At 43.7% G+C, this 19,979-nt stretch overlaps 2 protein-coding genes across 2 annotated transcripts in view; both read right to left on the bottom strand.

Moving 5' to 3' along the window:
* Positions 1 to 2,442: 2,442 nt before the first annotated feature.
* LOC146377993 (uncharacterized) lies at positions 2,443 to 6,077 on the bottom strand. Its single transcript, XM_084944868.1, has 3 exons — positions 5,936 to 6,077; positions 5,214 to 5,683; positions 2,443 to 4,585 (listed from the first exon to the last, which is right to left on the bottom strand). The coding sequence occupies exons 2-3, from the start codon at positions 5,644 to 5,646 to the stop codon at positions 3,201 to 3,203; spliced, it is 1,818 nt and encodes a 605-aa protein (XP_084800994.1). The 5' UTR covers positions 5,647 to 5,683; positions 5,936 to 6,077; the 3' UTR covers positions 2,443 to 3,200.
* Positions 6,078 to 8,120: 2,043 nt separating this feature from the next.
* megf8 (multiple EGF-like-domains 8) overlaps positions 8,121 to 19,979 on the bottom strand; it is a 30,113-nt gene continuing 18,254 nt past the window's right edge. Inside the window, exons 23-44 of the mRNA XM_084943546.1 lie at positions 18,207 to 18,391; positions 17,852 to 18,065; positions 17,510 to 17,750; positions 17,293 to 17,425; positions 16,940 to 17,187; positions 16,540 to 16,650; positions 16,317 to 16,435; positions 15,419 to 15,644; positions 15,150 to 15,321; positions 14,841 to 15,004; positions 14,610 to 14,745; positions 14,295 to 14,526; positions 14,070 to 14,196; positions 13,769 to 13,979; positions 13,437 to 13,651; positions 12,754 to 12,949; positions 12,479 to 12,647; positions 12,200 to 12,392; positions 11,933 to 12,103; positions 11,689 to 11,819; positions 11,362 to 11,494; positions 8,121 to 11,232 (exon numbers count right to left, since the gene is read on the bottom strand). Of these exons, the coding sequence (XP_084799672.1) occupies positions 9,742 to 11,232; positions 11,362 to 11,494; positions 11,689 to 11,819; positions 11,933 to 12,103; positions 12,200 to 12,392; positions 12,479 to 12,647; positions 12,754 to 12,949; positions 13,437 to 13,651; positions 13,769 to 13,979; positions 14,070 to 14,196; positions 14,295 to 14,526; positions 14,610 to 14,745; positions 14,841 to 15,004; positions 15,150 to 15,321; positions 15,419 to 15,644; positions 16,317 to 16,435; positions 16,540 to 16,650; positions 16,940 to 17,187; positions 17,293 to 17,425; positions 17,510 to 17,750; positions 17,852 to 18,065; positions 18,207 to 18,391 (5,218 nt within the window). The 3' untranslated portion in view covers positions 8,121 to 9,741. The remainder of the gene's footprint in view (positions 11,233 to 11,361; positions 11,495 to 11,688; positions 11,820 to 11,932; positions 12,104 to 12,199; positions 12,393 to 12,478; positions 12,648 to 12,753; positions 12,950 to 13,436; positions 13,652 to 13,768; positions 13,980 to 14,069; positions 14,197 to 14,294; positions 14,527 to 14,609; positions 14,746 to 14,840; positions 15,005 to 15,149; positions 15,322 to 15,418; positions 15,645 to 16,316; positions 16,436 to 16,539; positions 16,651 to 16,939; positions 17,188 to 17,292; positions 17,426 to 17,509; positions 17,751 to 17,851; positions 18,066 to 18,206; positions 18,392 to 19,979) is intronic.

Raw genomic sequence — 19,979 nt, 5'->3', positions numbered from 1 at the left:
GTCTTCGGCACATCCAATAACAACTGCTCAGCTGATCAAAGAGACCACAAGTGGGTGTGCAGGTGCTGTAGCTCAGAGAGATAGTGAGAAAAAACAAATAAAAGAATTTTAGAATGAACTCTAAAATGGAAAGGCAGCCAGTCTAGTAAGGATAAAATAGGAGTAATATGCTCCCTTCAACATGTACCAGCTGAAGACGTGACAAGGATGACTGGCTAATACCAAGGTACCATTAGTTACAGTAATCCAGCTGAGTCGGATGGATTACTTAGCATGGATTACTGTTCTGAAATCATCTTTTGACAAGATGTGCTAGAGCAGCGGTCCCCAACCCCCGGGCCTCGGACCGGTACCGGTCCGTGAGTCGTTTGGTACCGGGCCGCGAGAGTTGAGGCTCAGGTGTGAAATGTATGGTTTTCAGGGTTTTTATCGGTTTTCAGCGTTATTTTGTTATCGTTTTTATCGTTTACTCGGTTTTCCTGGGTCTTTTCACGTGTGTTATGAATAAATTTTCTTTTTTTTAGGTACCGGTACTAGTTTTATTTTGTTGTATTTATCCGCGACACCTTAAAGGCCGGTCCGTGAAAATATTGTCGGGCATAAACCGGTCCGTGGCGCAAAAAAGGTTGGAGACCGCTGTGCTAGAGGGCCGATGTCCACAGGAAAGAACCCACCAGTGACACCTGACCCAAAGAGCCAACCAAGCTTTCACTTCCTCAAGACAGTCATTTAGCGCTTACATGTAGTGGTCATTTGCCTTTTTTAGGGGCATATAAACCTGCCTATCATCTGCATATTAATGGAAAGCAATTTTTTGCCTTCTAAAAAAAGGGAGAAAAGCAGAGGTCCCAGTATTGATCTCTGTGGTACCCCACATGAGACTAGAGCTGAGGAGGATCTAAAATCTGAAAGACTGACACAAAATGTTCTCTCAGCTAGGTAAGACCTATATCACTTCAGAGCGGTACCATGAATGCCTACACAGTGTACCAAGAATGATAGTAAAATATTGTGATCCATTGTGTCAAAGGCAGCTGTTAAGTCTAGGAGAACCAAGATCACATGATCCCGTACATTTGTAGCCAGGAGGACGTCATTAACAACCCTAAGCAATGCAGATTTGGTGCAGAGATTTAAAACCAGACTGAAAAATCTCAAGGACATTATTTTCATTTAAAAAGGTTTTCAGCTGATTATATGTAATTTTCTCCAGAATTTTAGAGAAAAAGGAAGCTTGGAAATAGGCCTAAAATTTGATAAAACAGAGGGATCCAGGCTAGTTTTCTAAGGCAGAGGTTGAACTGTAGCATGCTTCAAAATTTTAGGAAAAATACCAGATGAGAAACTGGTAATAACAATGGTCAAAGGAGCTTGCAAAGAAAAGCGTCTGGACTTCTTTAAGTTTACTTGAAGACGTTTCACCTCTCATCCGAGAAGCTTCTTCAGTTTGTCATTTGACCTTAGAACTGAAGAAGCTTCTCGGATGAGAGGTGAAACGTCTTCAAGTAAACTTAAAGAAGTCCAGACGCTTTTCTTTGCAAGCTCCTTTGACTACGATGACCTGGATGACTGAGAACCTTCACAGACATATGGTAATAACAATAACAAGAATGAATGGCCCAAGAGTACAAACGACCTCTTTAAATAATTGAAGTAGAACAACATTAGTAGGGGAACCTGAGGGCTTCAGATGACTAACAACCTTATATAATAAAGAGAAAGTTACAGGCTTAAACTGGTAGAAAACAGCAGAGCAAGAAACAGGGACTGAAGGGTGAAGAGCAGGTGGTGTTTTTTGAGTCCTGGCGTTATTCACCTTTTCCACAAAGAAATTCAGAAATTTCTTACATACCTCAGAGGAAGCTTCAATACCGTCAGACTGAGGAACATTCAACTAAAACCAAAAAAATGTCTTAAAAAAAAACTTTAGCACAACAAATTATTCTCAAAATTCTTTCAATTTTATTAAGATTGGTGGGACAAGTGGCTGCCCACACAACATTGCAGTATAAGGATAAAAGAAACTGTAATAAGGCATTAAAATGCAAGACTGATTTAATAATAATCCAACTGTACAGGAAGAATATCGAGAATTTTTGGATGTGTCCTACACGTGCAATAAGTTTTCAAGAATATAATCATCTCCCAAAATAATTACACAATTTTGGCCAATGAATTAGCCAGCTACAAAAAAAATAACAGTCTACACTCTTACTTCTACTTCTGCTTATTATTTTTAAGATGGTGAAGTAATTAGATTCCTTCTTTTTTCAGTGCAAAAAATAAAAACAAAAAAACAAACCTAATGTAACCCATTTACTGCCAAGTCGGGGGGGGGGGGGGGGGGGGGGGGAAACACCAATCATAAGCTAATTCTGCATTTGTAAGATGATCTGTTCTGCGTGTGTTAGGTTGATGCTAGATCTCACACGTGACTCAGTGTTAATGCGTTCGTCACATAAACTGACTCAACTTCACTTTATTTACACACAAACATTCAGACAAACATGCAGCGTAAAGCGCTTCACACAGCAAAACCAAAACGACACAGAATGACATTAAAACCATTCACAACATTAATTATATAAATTAAAGACAATAAAACATAATACTAAAAATAAATATATAAAAGCAATAAATACAGGGATTCACCTTGCACTTCAAACTTTCATTGATGTATTACAGATAATTTAGTAATCAACAAGTGGAAGAACAAAAACAATCCATTAGCAGAATTTCATATGATTTGTTCAAGCTATCTTTATAGTGTTTTGCAAAAACAGATTATTGTTGAGACAGTGCCGTTAAAAGAAAAACTACTGGCAACCGCCAGTTCTACCCATCTGCCTCCTTGTAGATGGACCTATGGCATACATTTGAAAATACTAGATGATTTTCAGAAATGCTGACCTCTGACCTTTACATTGAGCTCACTGAGATTTGAACTCAGATTTTTACACAAACTTGGTTCCCCACGCCGCTCCGCTGCCTGCACGGCAGCGTGATGACAGCCTTTTACTTTTGATGGGTAAAAAATTTCATGCATTACATTTAGAGTTAAGAGTTCATTTTAACACATTCATTTAAAAAAAAAAAAAAAAAAAAAGTTAAAAAAAACCAAACAAAAACAGACTGGGTAGTGTACTTCTACTTGCAAATTATAGTCAGCACTGTCCTATTTACAATCTTCTCATTGAAGCTTAGCGGCATTTGGCAACGTGACCGGAAAGATGGTGAGAGCGGGCAAACCTGCGGAGGCATTTAGGGCAAGAATACGGCTTCTCGCCCGTGTGAGTTAACATGTGAGTTTTCAAATGGCCCGACAGGCGAAAGCTTTTCCCACATTCTTGACATGTGTAGGGGCGCAGGTTAGTGTGACTCCTCCTGTGCTTCCCCAGATCACCAGATGAAGTGTAACAGCGGTGGCACTCGGGACATTCAAAGGGCTTTTCCCCAGAGTGTATCCGTTTGTGTTTCACCAAGTCACCGGACTGTGTGAAACTCTTATCGCATTCAGTACATTTGTAGGGTCTCTCACCAGTGTGGGTGCGTTGGTGATTTCTTAAATGGGCAAGGCGAATGAACCTACTGCCGCAGACAGTGCAGTGGTAAGGCCTTTCACCAGTGTGTGTTCGTAAGTGTATTTTTAAAGCGCCGAGATCTCCGATCTTCAACCCGCAGTCTCCGCACTGATGAGCTTTCTCGTTGGTATGAAGTTTAGTGTGAACCCTCAGGTTTCTCTGAGTGTTAAAATTTTTCCCGCACACATTGCAGTGGAAGGGTCTTTCACTTGAATGTGTCCTCAGGTGTAGATCCAGGCTAGACTTCAATCCAAACTCCTTTCCACATTCCGAGCAGGAATATTCCTTCTTGCCAGAGTGTGTGGTTAAATGGCACTTAAGATGGTGGGACCTTAAAAAGGCTTTCTCACACACCTGACATTTGTAGGGCTTCTCCCCTGTGTGTATTTTCATGTGTTGTCGCCAGCCGCTGCGCTCTACAAACCTCCTGCCGCAATCCTTGCAGACAAACGGCCGGTCGCCTGTGTGGGTGCGCATGTGGTCTTCCAGGCTTTGAGGTGTGCGCACTTTCTTACCACATTCTGGACACTCCACACCAGTGTCCAGACAGATTGGTTTATCTTCAGGCTCTGTGCTATCTAGTTCATGACACAAATGAGGTCCTTGGCCCCAGGTAGTTTTGAAACTCTTCCCACAATCAGCACAACTGAGATATCCTCCTCTAGTAACCACAGACATGTTATGCCAGCGCTGACAGTGATTTTTTAGGTTCTTCAGGTACTGGAAGCTGCGAGCACAGGTTGGGCAAGGGTGAAGCCTGCGGGGAGGGGCAGAAGGGTGGACTTCACGTACGTGGACCCTGAGGTGTACTTTAGAGTTAAAGGTACTGCTGCATGCACCGCAGCTGTATTTGGGGATGAGATTTAGTGTGCGGCTTGAGAAGCATGTGTTGAGTTTCGCAAGGTACTGTTTCTGATGGACCCACTTAACATGCTTCTCCAGGAAGTCCAAGTCAGTAAAGGAGACAGTGCAGTGCGGACATGGAAAAAACTCAGATGATGACTCTACATAGGAGTGAAAAAAAAATAGACAGGAGTCACATCAAGCAAAGGTAAGAATGTATGATAAGGCTTTTCCTGTTACAGTAATAGGAAACTCTCTTGATTTATAATAAAGACATTTAAGCTGTATCACCCAATTTGCACCCAATTTTTTTTACATTTTTTAACTTTAATGTTTTTAAAGTTATTAAAGATGTATGCTGTAAGATAATTCCACTCTTGAAAAAGAACAGTTCAAATAAATAATTTAAAGCCCTAAATTCATGCCCATGATGAGACTATGTAAACTTCTGACCATAACTATATATTCAGTGGCTGGATCTGGATTTTTTTAATGTAATTTTTGGCCAGAATCTTTCCATTTTCTTGTCTTGCTATTCCCTTCAATGAGGATGTCTAGCTTAAGGATCACTAACAGTGCTCCTGTTATTTCTTAACTTTTTAAAAACATATGTATTTAACCCTCAGCTGATTAAAAAAATGCAAATGCAGATACACCTCTAGAGCTTGCATCAATGTGTTTCTTATACATACTTTTCAAGCTAAAATTGGCTATTTGTAAAATTTGGAAAAGGTGAATAACAACTAAAAGCAAAAAGAGAAAACACCCAGACTTAAGGCCGGTCTCTACCTCTGCAAGCCTCCTCCTCTCCCTCTTCAAACCCCTCTCGGGCACTGCTTGCATCCTCCACCTCTTCTTCACTCTCTCTCTCTTCTTTGACCCATGACTCCGGCTCCTCCTTGACAGCAGCTTCAGTTAATTCATAATGTGGTGGATGGTAGGAGTCAAACTCCTCCTTTATGTGTCCTTGTGAAATATAAGCATCTGTAATAGTGTCAGGCTTAGTGTCTAAACAGTCGTCTGTGCCTTCACTGTGCTCCTCGCTGATCTCCTGCGAATGTGGCTCCTCCTTTATCTGGATATTGAGGCCGTGCCCATTAGTGTATACTTCACTGAAGCCTTCCTCGCCATCACTCCCCTGCTCTAATTTATGCTCAGCTTTAATAGTGACCGCATCGCTTTGTGTCTCTTCTATCTTTGCCTCCCCTTTTGTGGATTTCATCTTCACGTAATCACCATTAGGGTTTCGTCGTGGCGTGCTGTGGAGCAGAGGAAAACACCGTTATGTCGAATATCTCGATGGACACTTAGATTTAAAAAAGGCAGTCCGAGAAATACAGGAAACAGAAGCAAGCGTCATCTAAATATTCCCTGATTCTGGTTATCTGATCTTTGTTAGCTCACATTAGCTAAGAAGCATTAGCCTAGCAATAGGCTAACGCCGTTTACTTTCCTACAGCTGTGCAACTGTCACCGTTTCGCTTATATTCCGCCACAAAGAAGAGACTCACAGTGTTAAATCGGGCGCTTAAGCCGCAGCAGCTTCTTCCCATTTAAGCGACCATTTACTGGCAGCCTGCATCAGTTATAAATGGATAAAAACACAGGAAGAGCACCGCACACTTCCTCTGGTGCTGGCCAACCAGAGCACATCAGCCTTGTTTACCTTGAACCCGCTTTTAAAGTGACAGCTACAAAAAACAAGCATCACAACAAATCACGCCATCCTGCATCATAACTTGTCTGTCATGCTATACGTGGTGTAGACGGGTTAAGAAAGATTAAAAAAAAACTACAAAAAGAAAAATATCCTCAGTTTTAACAAATTCTCAGTCAATTCATTAAGTTCACCTTGATAATACTGCGTTAAAACATCCTTTGTCCTAATTATTCATGGTATAGAGTCAACAAAGTTTTGGGAACATTACATATTGACATGAGAGCATTACACAGTTGCTGTAGATTTGTCAGATACATATCCTTGATGGCAAGTGGTTATTTGATTTGCTGTTGCCTTGAATGCCAAAGCAGGGCCAGGGGAGGTAAAGATGCAGAGGCTTTGCAGGCCAGTCTCTGCAGGCATTGAAATGTCTGGATGACAATTGCTACTTGGACAGCCAGGGCCCGGGTTGCACGGGTGAGGGTGTATGATGTTGAACGACCCGAAACACTCACTGAAACCAGATTGCATCACTGTTGATGTGTTGCATCAGAAAATATATGCAAGAACTTGAAATACTTAGGCTTCTCAATTAGAAGCACATTAGTCTGTACCAGGTATAAATATGTTGTAGGGTTTTCCAACTCTCCTCCAAAATATCGTATTGGGCCAGAGGCGTTGTTAACAGATATACTCCAAAACAGCGGTCTCCAACCTTTTTTGCGCCACGGACCGGTTTGTGCCCGACAATATTTTCACGGACCGGCCTTTAAGGTGTCGCGGATAAATACAACAAAATAAAACTAGTACCGGTACCGAAAAAAAAGAAGATTTATTCATAACACACGTGAAAAGACCCAGGAAAACCGAAACAAAATAACTCTGAAAACCGATAAAAACCCTGAAAACCATACATTTCACACCTGAGCCTCAACTCTCGCGGCCCGGTACCAAACGACTCACGGACCGGTACCGGTCCGAGGCCCGGGGGTTGGGGACCGCTGCTCTAAAACACTTCTTCAGTAGAGACTCAGAGAAGAGAAACACACAGAACTTCTTGCTAGCAAGGGCAGCCTCCAGAACTGGGACTCGCACTGAGAAACTGCCCCGGTCTTTATTTATACTTCAGTGGGTGCTTGTGTGTGTGTGTGTGTGTGTGTGTGTGTGTGTGTGTGTGTGGTCAGAGTGTGACCCCATAAATGACTTCCCTACACCTGCTGGTCTCGAAGTCCAGCAGTTCATCAAACCAAAAGCACTTAGACTAAGACCGATATAGCTACGTTAATCCTACCGTAAAACAATAAGACAAGGTACGACCTCTCCCATACTCCTAGGATGTGGGGGTGAAGCCAGAACACCCTGGAATGTCACAGACCTCCTAGGATGAGACATTCTTTCAATATGCCACCAACTATATACTTCTAAACACAAATGATTACATGCAGTATTCTACCATATGCAAACTTATATCATTAAAAGATTATACTGACTACCAAATACAATTTTCCATTGACAGGCGTAATTTCCGGGGGGGGGGGGGGGGTTATGACCCCCCCATAAAAAGACCCAACCAATATAACCCCCCTAATAAAATTATGAATTATCTTGCATAAATAGGCTGTTTTCTTTACTCATTTCAGGTATTAACAGCAAATTAGTTGATTGTTTAATCATCTAGGAATTTACCCAGATTTATTTATTGATTTATTTATTTAGACAGAGATCTTGACCCCCCCAATGTTCAGCACAAAGTTACACCGATGTATTAGGCAGTACCTTCTGGGCAAGTCATTTGCAGTTTTGAACTCTTAACTGTCAGATTTAAAAATTTAAAATCACTGTAAATGACTTTTACCTCAACATTAAAACGTTACCATTACAGCACGCTTATTTTTACTAAAACTTCAGTTGTAAGCCATTGCTAGGTTTCTTGTCGTCAACGTGACAAGATTAATGTCTGAGCCACAAACACCAGAATTTTACAGCTTTTAAATATTAAAGTATTTTTACTTGTAACAGAAAAAAAAAGCGCATAATCATGTTCCACAGACTTTATTTCAGCTGACTCAAGACAGACTCCTCACACAATCCTCTGTACAACACTGTTCCCTTCTTTGAAAACGAAAATACAAACACAATAAAAGTTATGTACAAAAATAAAGCATGTTAAAAAAAAATTACAGAGATACAAGACAACAATTTTAATGCTCATTTGGGCATGGCTGCTATAAATAGTGACAGTATTCATATGAGCTTTATTTTGCTGAACTATGCTGAACTACCCAAAAAAAAAATGGAAAAAAAAGAAAAGATAAACAAAACGCCAGTAGCACCATTCTGAGTTCGTCCACGACAATGTTTGCCATCCGAGCATGGATGACACCCCGCTCTTGTGTTTCACATGAATTTTAAAGCCCCATGGCTCCGTGCAGTGCAAAAAAGTAAATCAAAATACTCCCGTTAACACAAACCAGTGAACATGTAAATCAATTAAAATAATGCTGCAAAACCTTTACAAACCTCTCACCAGGAGAACTTTCTAATGTAACACTTTCCACTGTTAATGAAATGTAACTGTTCATACTGTATTTATTTATTTTTAGTTAGACCATAGTTTGATTGGTGCATACAATCACCTAAGAAGGCAAGCTGCCATAAAAAAGGCAGCTTAATGAACCATCTCAACACCGACACACATTTAATGTGAACAAAAAAGAATCATAAAAAGGACAATTTCTTCATTTTAATGGACGAGTTCTGTTAAGTTAGTGTCGTGTCGTGAGTGCAAAAACGATACTGAAAACATTATCCTTCACAACTTCTCAATTCAAAACAACTCATGAAAGAAAATTCTAAATGTCACTTTAACATCTTCCAGGAGCTGCACCAAACACATTTCCATTAACACAAGTATTCAGTGTAAGCCATCTGACACACAGACAAGGCAAGAAGTGAAGGCAGGCGAGCAAAAAGATGTATAACGTAACAAAGCAGGTGAATGCATATGCGGAAACATACTGAGTCTGTTTAACATAAACGTGTAGCTTAGAAGCCTGCCATATACTTAGCTACAATTAATAAATCATTCATATCGACTATGATATAAAAACCATCTCACAAGTAACTCAGACTTTTTTTCCTGCGCTGACAATCAAAATGTTGCACATTATGCCGAAATCAAGTCTTTTGTTCTCAATGGCAATTCTGATTGTCACTTTTTGGGGGAGGGGGGTATAAAGCACATGTTGGTTCAAAGCAAGCACATGGTTTTACACCTCTGTTGGTCAATGAGAATAATTTTAACACGAGTCCAGCTTCAGTCTTCAGTCGCATAATCTGTCGAGTGCACTCATACCTCTTTAGTGATCACAGACACGATGTGACGAATTTTGCTGATACGTATAGCAGTTGTAGTGCATTCTAGAGACAGCTGGCTTGGTCATGTGAAGCACTGAAATACAGTATAGCAACACATAATAGAATAAAAGACACTTTAAATTCATTATACAGTATATGTACATCTCTTCAAAATGCTCAAGTTGCTCTTACTTTTGGATGTTGTCATTGCCTTGTGGCTGTTTCTTTCAAAATTAATTTATTATATACCAAACACTTTAAAGACTTATTCTATCTCTCATAAAAATGTTACTTGTTTCTCTACATAGCCATAGTGGTCAGGTGCTGATGCCCCAGCAGCCCCTTGCGGCCTGCACCCGCTCCTGGATGCCCGCCTCCATTGCCGTGGCCACAGTATTCCTGCAGGTTCTGTCGCAAAGTAACCAGTGCGGAGCCCAGACAGGCGCGGTTTGGAGCCAAGACACCCCCCGGCAGCTGGAAGAGGACTGTAGCCACTCCAGCCATACCATCATCTGTGGGCTCCAGGGTAATGGGCCCCACCTTGAAGGAGGAATAGGAAAAGCCCATAAGCTGAGAGAGGAAAGGGTCAGGACGGCAAAAGTGCTGGTAAGCGCTGTATGTGGATGGGTGGTGATGATGTGAGGCTGGGTTGCCAGCTGTGGTACTGGCATAATGATGGGTGTTCAAGTAGTGCAGTGGTAAATGCTGGCCGCTGTTGCCTCCTCCACCCAAGGTGAGGTGATGGTGGTGATGGGCTGTGGGTCCGGAGGATGGGTCATGTTTATAGGAGACAGGTCCTGCTCTGCCCCTCTGGCCAACCACCACTCCACTTAACTTGCTTGTGCGGGCATGAGCAAGCGACACAGTGCTGCCCCCTACCCCTCCACCAGATGAAGGCAAGTAGATGAGCTGAGGCTCCTCCGGCTCAAGGTATATAGTGAGCTTAGCAAAAGGCCTTGATGCCATCTTTGTCATCTCCTGAATGTGGCGACGCTGCTCCCGACGGAAGTCCAGGAACTGCTTAACCTTCCACAGGAGGACGCAGACAGACAGGAAGAGGAAAAAGCAGGAGAAGAAGACAGAGAAGAAGACAAAAAGGTCAATGTGGGCTTGGTCCTGTCGCAGAAACAGCAGGCCCTGGGACTCTCCTTGTCTCTCTTCAGTTCCCACACCTCTCAGAGCGATGTAAAAGCGACTAGATTTCAAGGAGTGCACCTCATGGGGGAAGGTGATCACCACGCGATCTCGAACACCACGGACAATCAGCACCGTCTGGGGTTTCCACACGGTGATATAGGTGATGAGTCCTTCAGCACGTTCCTCTCTAATTTCCCTTTCCGCTCCTGGAGGTTTTGCTTGCAGGCTTTGGGAGAGCACAGAACCTGCAAAGTTGGATGAGGTGTTGGCAAACACCTTTATAGGCGACGGAGGTGAATCCTTTTCTGTCCCGGCAGTTTTCCCTGGAACTACAGATTCCTCCTCGATCTTGATGGTGTGAATCCCTGTGTATCGATCTACGTCCACAATGAAGGTGTCATGAGAGTTGGACACGTACACCTCCACCTCACCAAAAGTGACATCAATGGTGACCCGAATGTCCACATTGGTGAACTTTGGCTGGGCAGCAAAGAATACAGTGCGCCCCTTGGGCAGGTTGCGAATGGTGGGATCATGAAAGCAGTTGGTCTGCGATGTGGGGTCAAAGCAGCACTCTGCGTCCACATTAAACTGACGGTAGCACTGACGCCCATTCACTGGTGTGCCATTGAAAGAATCCTTGCACTTTGCACACTAAATGAAAGAGTAAAACACAGAATTTAAGCATGTTTCATTCACTGACAAAAAAAAAAAAGAAAAATGTGGATTTCAACAAGTCAAAACTGTAAAAAGCGGAAACTGTGAACTCCAGCATGCACATACCTGTTGTCTGTAGCAATCTTTACGATCACTCTGGGGGCTGCTGAGGCAGGAGGAGGTCTCTGTGTTGTTTTGGCAGGGGCAGCCTGTGCCATCGTGTTCATTGCATGTGTCTGCATGGCCATTACACTGACACCTGTGATGAATAGGAGAAATTAACATTCACTACAACTGTGCATGTATAAGCATTTCTCTTAATAGTAAAAGACACATCTGTTGATTATAACTGACAGACCAGGTACTGAGTAATCAAAATCACACATTAAAACTTTATATAACAACTTTATATAATAACACTCCAGTGACAGCTCAGCAGCAGATTTTACTCACTTCTCACACTTCCCCTGCAGCAGGAAGTAGCCACTAAGGCAGCTCTCACACCGATCCCCTACGCTGTTGTTCTGACAATTTACACATACAGCATTCTCCTCTGTTGGACCCTCAGACACCCAGGACTGAATCTAATAGGAGGACAAAAAGTGACAGAACTTTAAAACTAAAGTGGTTTGTGTTTGTTTTTTGTTTTTTTTTATATATTCACATACACAAACCCTCACGGATTTCAGTTACTTACACTGTTAGGGTCAAGAGGATATAATTGTGGAGTTTCCTGTGCCTTCTTAAGTTCATCCCGGGATAGACACACAGCGCTGTTTCCCTTGCAAAATTCCCGACATGGATGGCAAGTGCCACCCCCCTTGGCAGAGCCCACAAACAGAGGCTTACACTTCTCACAATGTTTACCCTAGATTTGGGGCATAGAGGAAACAAAGTGGATTACTGAATATGAAGAAAAAAAAACGTTTAAGGCACGTGAATGTAGATTATTATAAGCACTTACCATGGTGTTATTGTGACACTCCAAACAAACATCTGGATTGTTAACACCAGCACAGTTGCTGTGTTTGTTGCAGCTGCACTGAGAGGAGCAGTTATCCCCTACAAAGCCAAAGTGACACTGGCAAACTCCAGGGGATGTGCATGTCCCATTCACACAGCCTTGTGCACACACTGGCTCACACTGACCAGAAATACTGCACAGAAGGACGCAAAAAGCGGAGATTTCAGTGAACTTCTTCAGTCACTATACAATAAAGTTCAAACTATCCTCTTATATTACCTGCTAAGTATGTAACCCTGTTTGCAGGTGCAGTGGTATCCTTGTGGCAGATCGTGGCAGTCCTGAGTGCTGTTACAGTTGTGATGACCGTTGGCGCATTCATCCTCCTCTGGACAATGGAGAAAAGACCAGCTGCTGTTTGTCAAAGGGCAAACACCCTCACTCACACCTGTGGGGGGGGGGAGAGAGAGAGAAACAGAGGTATGCTGATAAATAACAAAACAATCCACTCATGCTCAGCTTCTTCAAAACCATCAATTTAACATTGTTCTCACCATCAAGTCCTCCCTGTAGGCAGCGTCCAGCCCCATTGCCCCCGCGAGAAGAACACCAACCACACTGAGGCCTAGCAATGCACTGGGAGCACTGAGTGAGCTGGGAGCACTGGGGAGAGCAGGAGTCTCCCCTAGAAAGCAGTCGACCGCACTGGCCTGCCTCACACCGGAGGGGCACAAAAGATGGGCTCATGCACTACAGGAAGGGGAAAGAGATTTGCTCAGTTAAATTAAAAAGAAAATAAATTAACTTACAGTCCAACATTCCAATCAGGGGTGGGTGATACAGCCTCAAAGTTATGTCACAATGTTTTCAGAAAACTTATGTTTTAATGATGACACTATATAACACTGCAACATAAAAAATATAGGAACATTTTAATGATGGTTGCGCACAGCAACATTTATAAGTGTAAGTAAATGAACTGCATTTTCTATCCTTCCTTCCAATGAGCTACTATCACTGATGCTAACCTTACCAATCTACTAAAACAAGGTGCCAGAGGTAGCAGCAACATAGTACAATAGTAGTGACAGCACCACATCGTTATTACATTGTTACAGGTTGTTGAAGTAGCTCTTTTTTAAGTTATTTTTTAATTGCATTGCTATAGGAGTGATATTGTGACATGACATTTTATATCATGCAGGAATTCACACTTTTTGAATTCATCAAATCTTACCCGCTGCAGGGCCATGCTCCACACACAGTGCTGCCAGCCCCCATCAGAGCCATTGGAGCTCAGACAAAGGCTGCAGTTATGGAGACTGTGGCATGGCGGAGGGCACGGCAGAGGAGGGGATGACTCCACCTGCATGGGTGAGACGTTGAGCAGAGCGTAGCTGAAACATGTCCAGTCATAAGTAGGATTCACACTCAAGATGCGCCTCGTTTCGCCTGGAGGAGAGGGGGAAAAAGAAAAAGAGAAGGGGGTCAACATTTCTTATTGGAAAATATTTATTAATCATAAAATTAATTTTCTGTAACACAAACACATCATCTGAACCTCGGTACCTGTGCGTTTGAACTGGCGAGTCCACATGCATTTTCCAGAAGCTGTACACTTGGGGCAGTCAGAAGCCTCACAGCTAGTCTCAGTGCAGTTGCTGGACAAGAAGATCTCTCTCTGGTTGATTCGACAGTCATGTACAGCTGTACAGCTGAGAGAGCTGCTGATACAAGCCCCCTCTGGACAATTTGTGCACCACTTACACTGTAAAACAGGCTGGGAATTTATTAAGAACAGACTTTAGTTCACAGTAACGGTCTCTCTTTGAGTGATTAACTGTGTTTGAGAAGGGGCATTACTTGTTACCTGGGATTGACTGGAAAATGTTTTAGGGTGTCGTGCAAGGCATTCACTGCATGTCTTGAGTCTGCGACATTGGTCTGGCTCACGAGGGGTTGGAGAACAGGGAGACTGTCCAGTGAAGCATCCCATTCTGATGGAAAACAAGGAACAGAAGTGAATGTCATATGCATTTTATTTCATAGCTGCACATAACTTCAAGCTCAGAGTTGCTGTCAAACAACGTGTTACCTCTCAGCAGTGTCAGAAGAAGCACAGCTCCCTCTACACCATATGCAGCTGCCTGTGGTGGTGTTGCAAGCCTCTGGTGTGGGAAGAAGGGCGCAGGGGTCAGAGGGCACAGACAGGGTTAGGAGTCTGCCAAGGGTGACGCCATTGAAGCCTCCTGACAGGAAGAGATGACCGCCCCAGCTCGTCATGGCAAGGGACACCGAACCATTAACCGGATCTCCAACAGCTGACACTAAAAAAAAAAACATGAGCAGAGATTAGCCTATGATGTTTTATGATTTACAAATTAACCTGCAGCTAGAAATGTATAGTTACCTGGTTGTATCCAGGTGTTACAGTTGATCTGGTACAGAGAGACAGAGTTACTGTAGTCTTCTGCTTCTGTCCTGCCGCCCACGATCACCATAGTGTCTTTAATCAGTGCAGCAGCGTGGAAGAAACGGGACAGGGGCTACACAGGAGAGAGATGACACAGCAGGAATCCAGAAGTTATCTTTCTGAAGTGGATGGATGGATGTCAGCTGCTTGGATTTTCCAACTTCTTACCTTAATACCCTGAGAGGTGGCCAGCAAAGACCAGGTGAGGTTGGGGTAATACAGGCTGTAGAGCTCAGCAGATGGCTCTACACTTTCCACGTGAAAGCGGTAGCCTCCAAAGACATAGATGGCATCAGTCTGTTCATGGTAGACTGCCGTGTGGCCATACAAACCTGATTCAAGAACAAAGCAAGCAAAATAGGTTTATGTGCAATTTACAAAAAAACACCAACAACATTTTCACAATGTGATTCTGTATTGTTATAACAATAAGCAGTGCATCAGTGAGTTAATGACATTATGAAAGGCTTCAAAAACCTGTAGGTGGTGTGCCAGTGTGGGGGGCAATGGTCCAGTTTCCAGACTGAGGGTTGAACTCAAGTAAATGGTGATTGAAACCATTTTCAGGAGAGTAACCGCCAATCAACAGCACAGAGCAGTCTCGCCGTACAGTTAAAGTGTGACCTGCCACTGGAGGAAGCACTGTGCTCTGTCAGCAGAAGAAAATTCATTAGTTAAAGAAAGAAAAAAAAAAAAAAAAAGATTTTTCACATATTCTTTATTTCCATATCAAGTCAGATACCAACCTTGTGCTCTCTCCAGACTAAACTGCTGAGATTGAGAGTCCAGGTATCCATGGAAACGCCATCTTGAGTGACCCCGCCTACTACCAACATAAAGTTGTGATTGGCTCCAGAGCCAGACTCATGACTCAGCATTGCAGAGGCGTGATGGTAGCGAGGGTTTGGCATCGACCCTTCTTCCACAGAGCTTGTCAACATTTGTGTCCAACGACGTTCCAACACAGAATATCTAAACCAACCAGAAGGAATTATTACACACATACAGAGGCAACACTGCACTACGTGACTGTGAGATTACCTAACCAACTTGTTACTGGATGCCTACGCCAAGATATATGCAACAGGGTTATGTAAGTTTTATTGTTCCTATGCTACAGTCTGACAATATTAATATTATTATTATGCCAATAAAGCTGATTGTGATAGATTAAATTCAACATTCCGTGTTACCAATTCCATTAAACCAAAATCAAAATGTAACTTATTCAGATCCAAAGTTGAACAAAGGTTTGTCCCAAATATGAACAAATTCCTTCAAGGAGTTAAACACATAACACTTTCACAGTAATAAGACAGAAGGTTTTCAGTAGTTTTCACAAATGGATGGGCTTGTTGCCTGATTGGCATTTTTCTACTCTGAGCACTCCAAATGTATTTCTACTACCATACCCATTCACCCATTCAAACACACATGCATTTGAGTGCATATAACTTAGCATTCATACACACTCACTCTGATGGATTCATCAAGTGCAACTTGGGCTTCAGTATTTTACCCAAAGATACTTTGACATGAAGACTAGAGTAGCCAGGTATCTAATCTGTCACCTTCCAATAGACAACCTACAACCTTACAAGCTCTTTATCTAAGCATTTATAGCCTGTTGTTGCACTTTCTTACCTATAGACATTTCCCAGAATTCCCTCTGTCAGAGAAAGCCCTCCATACATCCAGAGGTTGCCCTGTGGTCCAGACACCAGAGAGTGTCCCATCCTGTGGAGGAACCTGTGGGCCTGGTTCTGTTGGGGGGGGGGGGAGAGCACAATGTTTATTTGTGTGTGCTGCGTTGTGTCAGCCATGCACACTTCAGTATTGTTCTCGTTCGTTTTTCTTTGGTCCTTACCACAGTCATCTGTGTGTCCAGTAAGGTTTCCCACACCAAGCTGTTGAAGTCTCGAGGAATAGAGCAGTCTGACCCAACCCAGCTCTCTGAGCACACGCACACTCCCAGAGACTAACACAGAGTTATGCTGGTTAATGTTCTGTGTTTTATTTTATAATTTTTTTTAAAACTGACTTCTAAACAAAAAAAACCCTCAAAAACCAACCAAACAAACAAACAACCAACCAAACAAAAAAAATGAATTATACAGTACACAACTAGAAATATGTTTTTATGAGCGTTACAAAGGCACTAAATAAAAAATGTCACAGTATATTTAATTAAGTTTTACTTTTGAAAAAAGAGACACTTGGAAATTTAAGAAAAGCAAACTTTAAAAAAAGAAGTTCACAGCTCTTACTATATTACAAGTTCCTCTTCCTTCTGCTATTCCACAATCCTGTGGGCACACTAGCCGGTCACAGTGTGGTCCCCCATATCCCTGAGGGCACTGGCAGAGCCCACCCTGGCACTGGGCTCCACCTGGACATACAGATCCATCTTCATCCTCATCAGAGCTCTGCTGACACCGTCGAACCCAGAAAGATGCATTGAAGCCTTGAGGTCTGTCTGAAGTGACGTTGGCTTCAAAGTAGACTGAGATCACACCTGGAGGTAGAAGAGAGGATTATACGATGCTGAGTGATTGTGTATATGTAAACTGGTTTTGTAGTCTAAACTGTGTATTTATTAATCAATGAGTTAAGGATAAACCTGAAGTGGCCTCCACTGTGATAGGCTGAGTCCTCGTGGTGCCACAAAATGCTCCAATTAGATTGTGATCAGAATGTACGACTCCGTTACCCAGAAAACGAGGCAGGCCATCGAACACATAGACATACGAACTCTGAAAAATAAAGCATCCTGAATGTCATGAACACAGTTTCAGGTACAGTGAGCTGTTAAGTAATTTGTGTTTATTTGAACTCACTTTACAATGTGTATGAGAGTCTGGGTGTAGCGTGAGAGCTACTGGGGGACAGAACTGTCTGGGCAGACAGGGTGCCAAGTTTTCAGTCACAGAGAGGACCCACAGGCAATGAGAAAGTCCACCTTTCCCCTCTGTGCCACTCCGCCACCCCAAAGAAGAGGACAGGGGAATAGTGGTGGAGGAAGTGGAGGACAGCAGGACAGAGCGGCCCTGGCACTGGCGGTAACATGTTCCATTGTTCCTAAATGGTACAGGATAGCATAGACAAGTCACGATCACAGAATACACTGAAAATCATTCAAGGAAATTATTTCTACTAAGCAAAATAGTGAAGATCTTTACCTGGGATCTCCATAGTAACCAGGCAGACAGGACTCACAGTGTGGTCCCTGAGTGTTGTGGGTGCAGTAACACTGGCCTGTCTGGTTGTGACAGTATCCCTGGAGAGGGTCGCCGTGTCCGTTACACTCACAGGGAACACAGCCGCTGCCACCAGCCAGGGCTGAGCCAAAGCTACCTGGACGGCAGTGCTCACAGTGAGGCCCTATAGTCCAGTCTGAAAGTGAAGCAAGTGAATGTTAACCAATAAACAACACGATAGCCTTTATCTCTCAAACACCAAAATGCCTCCCACAGTTTCAGTTTTATGAATAGTGACTGAAATCAAATCACTATAATCCATTTATCAAAATCTGACCTTGGCATTCATCACAGATCCCTGGAGCAGTAATACATGTGGAGTGGAAGTTGCAGCCACAGTCAACATCACATTCTACGCCACTCAGAACCAGAGTAGCGGGATCAGATGTCCAGCCCAGGGCGCATTCACACTCAAACCGTGGGCTGCCGCTACACTGGCCCTCACGACACTCATTGTAACAGCTGTGGGACGAAGGAAGATAATGTTGGGTTACTTAACGTAATCCCTGGTTCTTTGATAACAGAGTGAGGTGTTTCACTATGGGAATCGCCTTGGCGTGACCAACTACGGAAGCTCCAATGACACCACGTCTGTCTATGACAGACCTGTCGAGCCGTGCTCAGGGCTCCGCCCCCTCATACTAACACGGCCGACCAGCTCCTCCTAACTCATTCCAAGCAGATTTCTTTCCGTGCCTAAGCAAGGAGGGAAGTGTTGGTGAAACACCTCACTCTGTTATCAAAGAACCAGGGATTACGTTAAGTAACCCAACGTTCTTTTTCTAACTTCGCTCGGTGTTTCACTATGGGAGATATGGCCCACTCCCGGATTGCGCCAGCTCCCGAAGCTACTCTCCAGTGCTACTCCAGGATCTCAGGTCGAACCTGAGGCACCAGAATCCAGCACTGTCTGAGCCAGGGATGACTGTGCAACATCCAGCCGATAAAACCGGACAAACGTGTGCGGCGTAGCCCAGCTTGCTGCCGCACAAATATCCTGGACTGATACACCTCTGAACAACGCCCAGGATGTGGCCACACCCCTAGTGGAGTGTGCTCGGAGTCCCGGGGGGGCCTGCAAGCCCTTACAGCTATAAGCCAGAGCTAAGGCCTCTACAATCCAATGAGCTAGCCTCTGGCGTGATACGGGCCTGCCCTTGTGAGGGGAGGCCCAGGAAACAAACAGCTGATCCGACTTCCTGAATCCAGCTGTTCTGTCAACATAAGTCCCCAAGGCCCGGACAGGGCACAAAGTGTTCAGCCTCTGCTCCCTCTCTGAAGAGAATGGAGGGGGGTGAAAAGCTAGGAGCTCTACTGTAGAGCACCTGTATGACGTTTCCAACACTTTAGGGACAAAGGCTGGGTTAGGCCTCAGGAGTGCTTTAGTGAGTCCCGGGGCCAGCTGCAGACAAGAGGGGTGAATAGACAGAGCCTGTAATTCACTAACTCGCTTGGCTGTGGTTAGAGCCAACAGCAGAGTGGTTTTAAGAGAGAGAAACTTCAACCCGACCGCCCCAATAGGCTCAAAGGGGTGGTGGGAGAGGGCGTCTAAAACGACTGATAGATCCCATAAAGGGACCAGTGGTCTAGAAACTGGGAGCGTTCGACGCGCCCCTCTCATGAAGCGACATACAAGGGGGTGCTGCCCGGCAGGTTTATCACCGAACCCCACGTGGCAGGCTGAAATAGCTGCTAAATAGACCTTTATAGTGGAAAAAGCTTTCCTTTTGTCCAGCAAGTCTTGAAGAAAACACAACAGCTCCACCACTGAACACTGAAAAGGGATAATCTGCTTTTCATGGCACCACTCTTCAAAAACACGCCATTTACTGCTGTAAACGGAACGACTGGAGGAGGCTCTGGCATTCTGAATGGTTTCAATAACCTTCGGAGGCATGCCTGCTGCCTTCAAATTCCACCTTTCACGGGCCAGGCCCAGAGAGCAACCTGGTCTGGATGGGGATGGTATATCTCCCCCCGCGCCTGAGACAGAAGGTCCCTGCGGATGGGGAGTGGCCATGGCTCGTCCACCAGAAGCTGGATGATTTCT

This window comes from Perissodus microlepis, chromosome 11 (genome assembly GCF_051167445.1).
Source record: "Perissodus microlepis isolate ML-2025 ecotype Zambia chromosome 11, ASM5116744v1, whole genome shotgun sequence".
In the NCBI taxonomy this organism is placed as follows: Eukaryota; Metazoa; Chordata; class Actinopteri; order Cichliformes; family Cichlidae; genus Perissodus; species Perissodus microlepis.
Note: the sequence above shows the minus strand (reverse complement) of the source record. Positions and strands in the feature narration are given on the sequence as shown.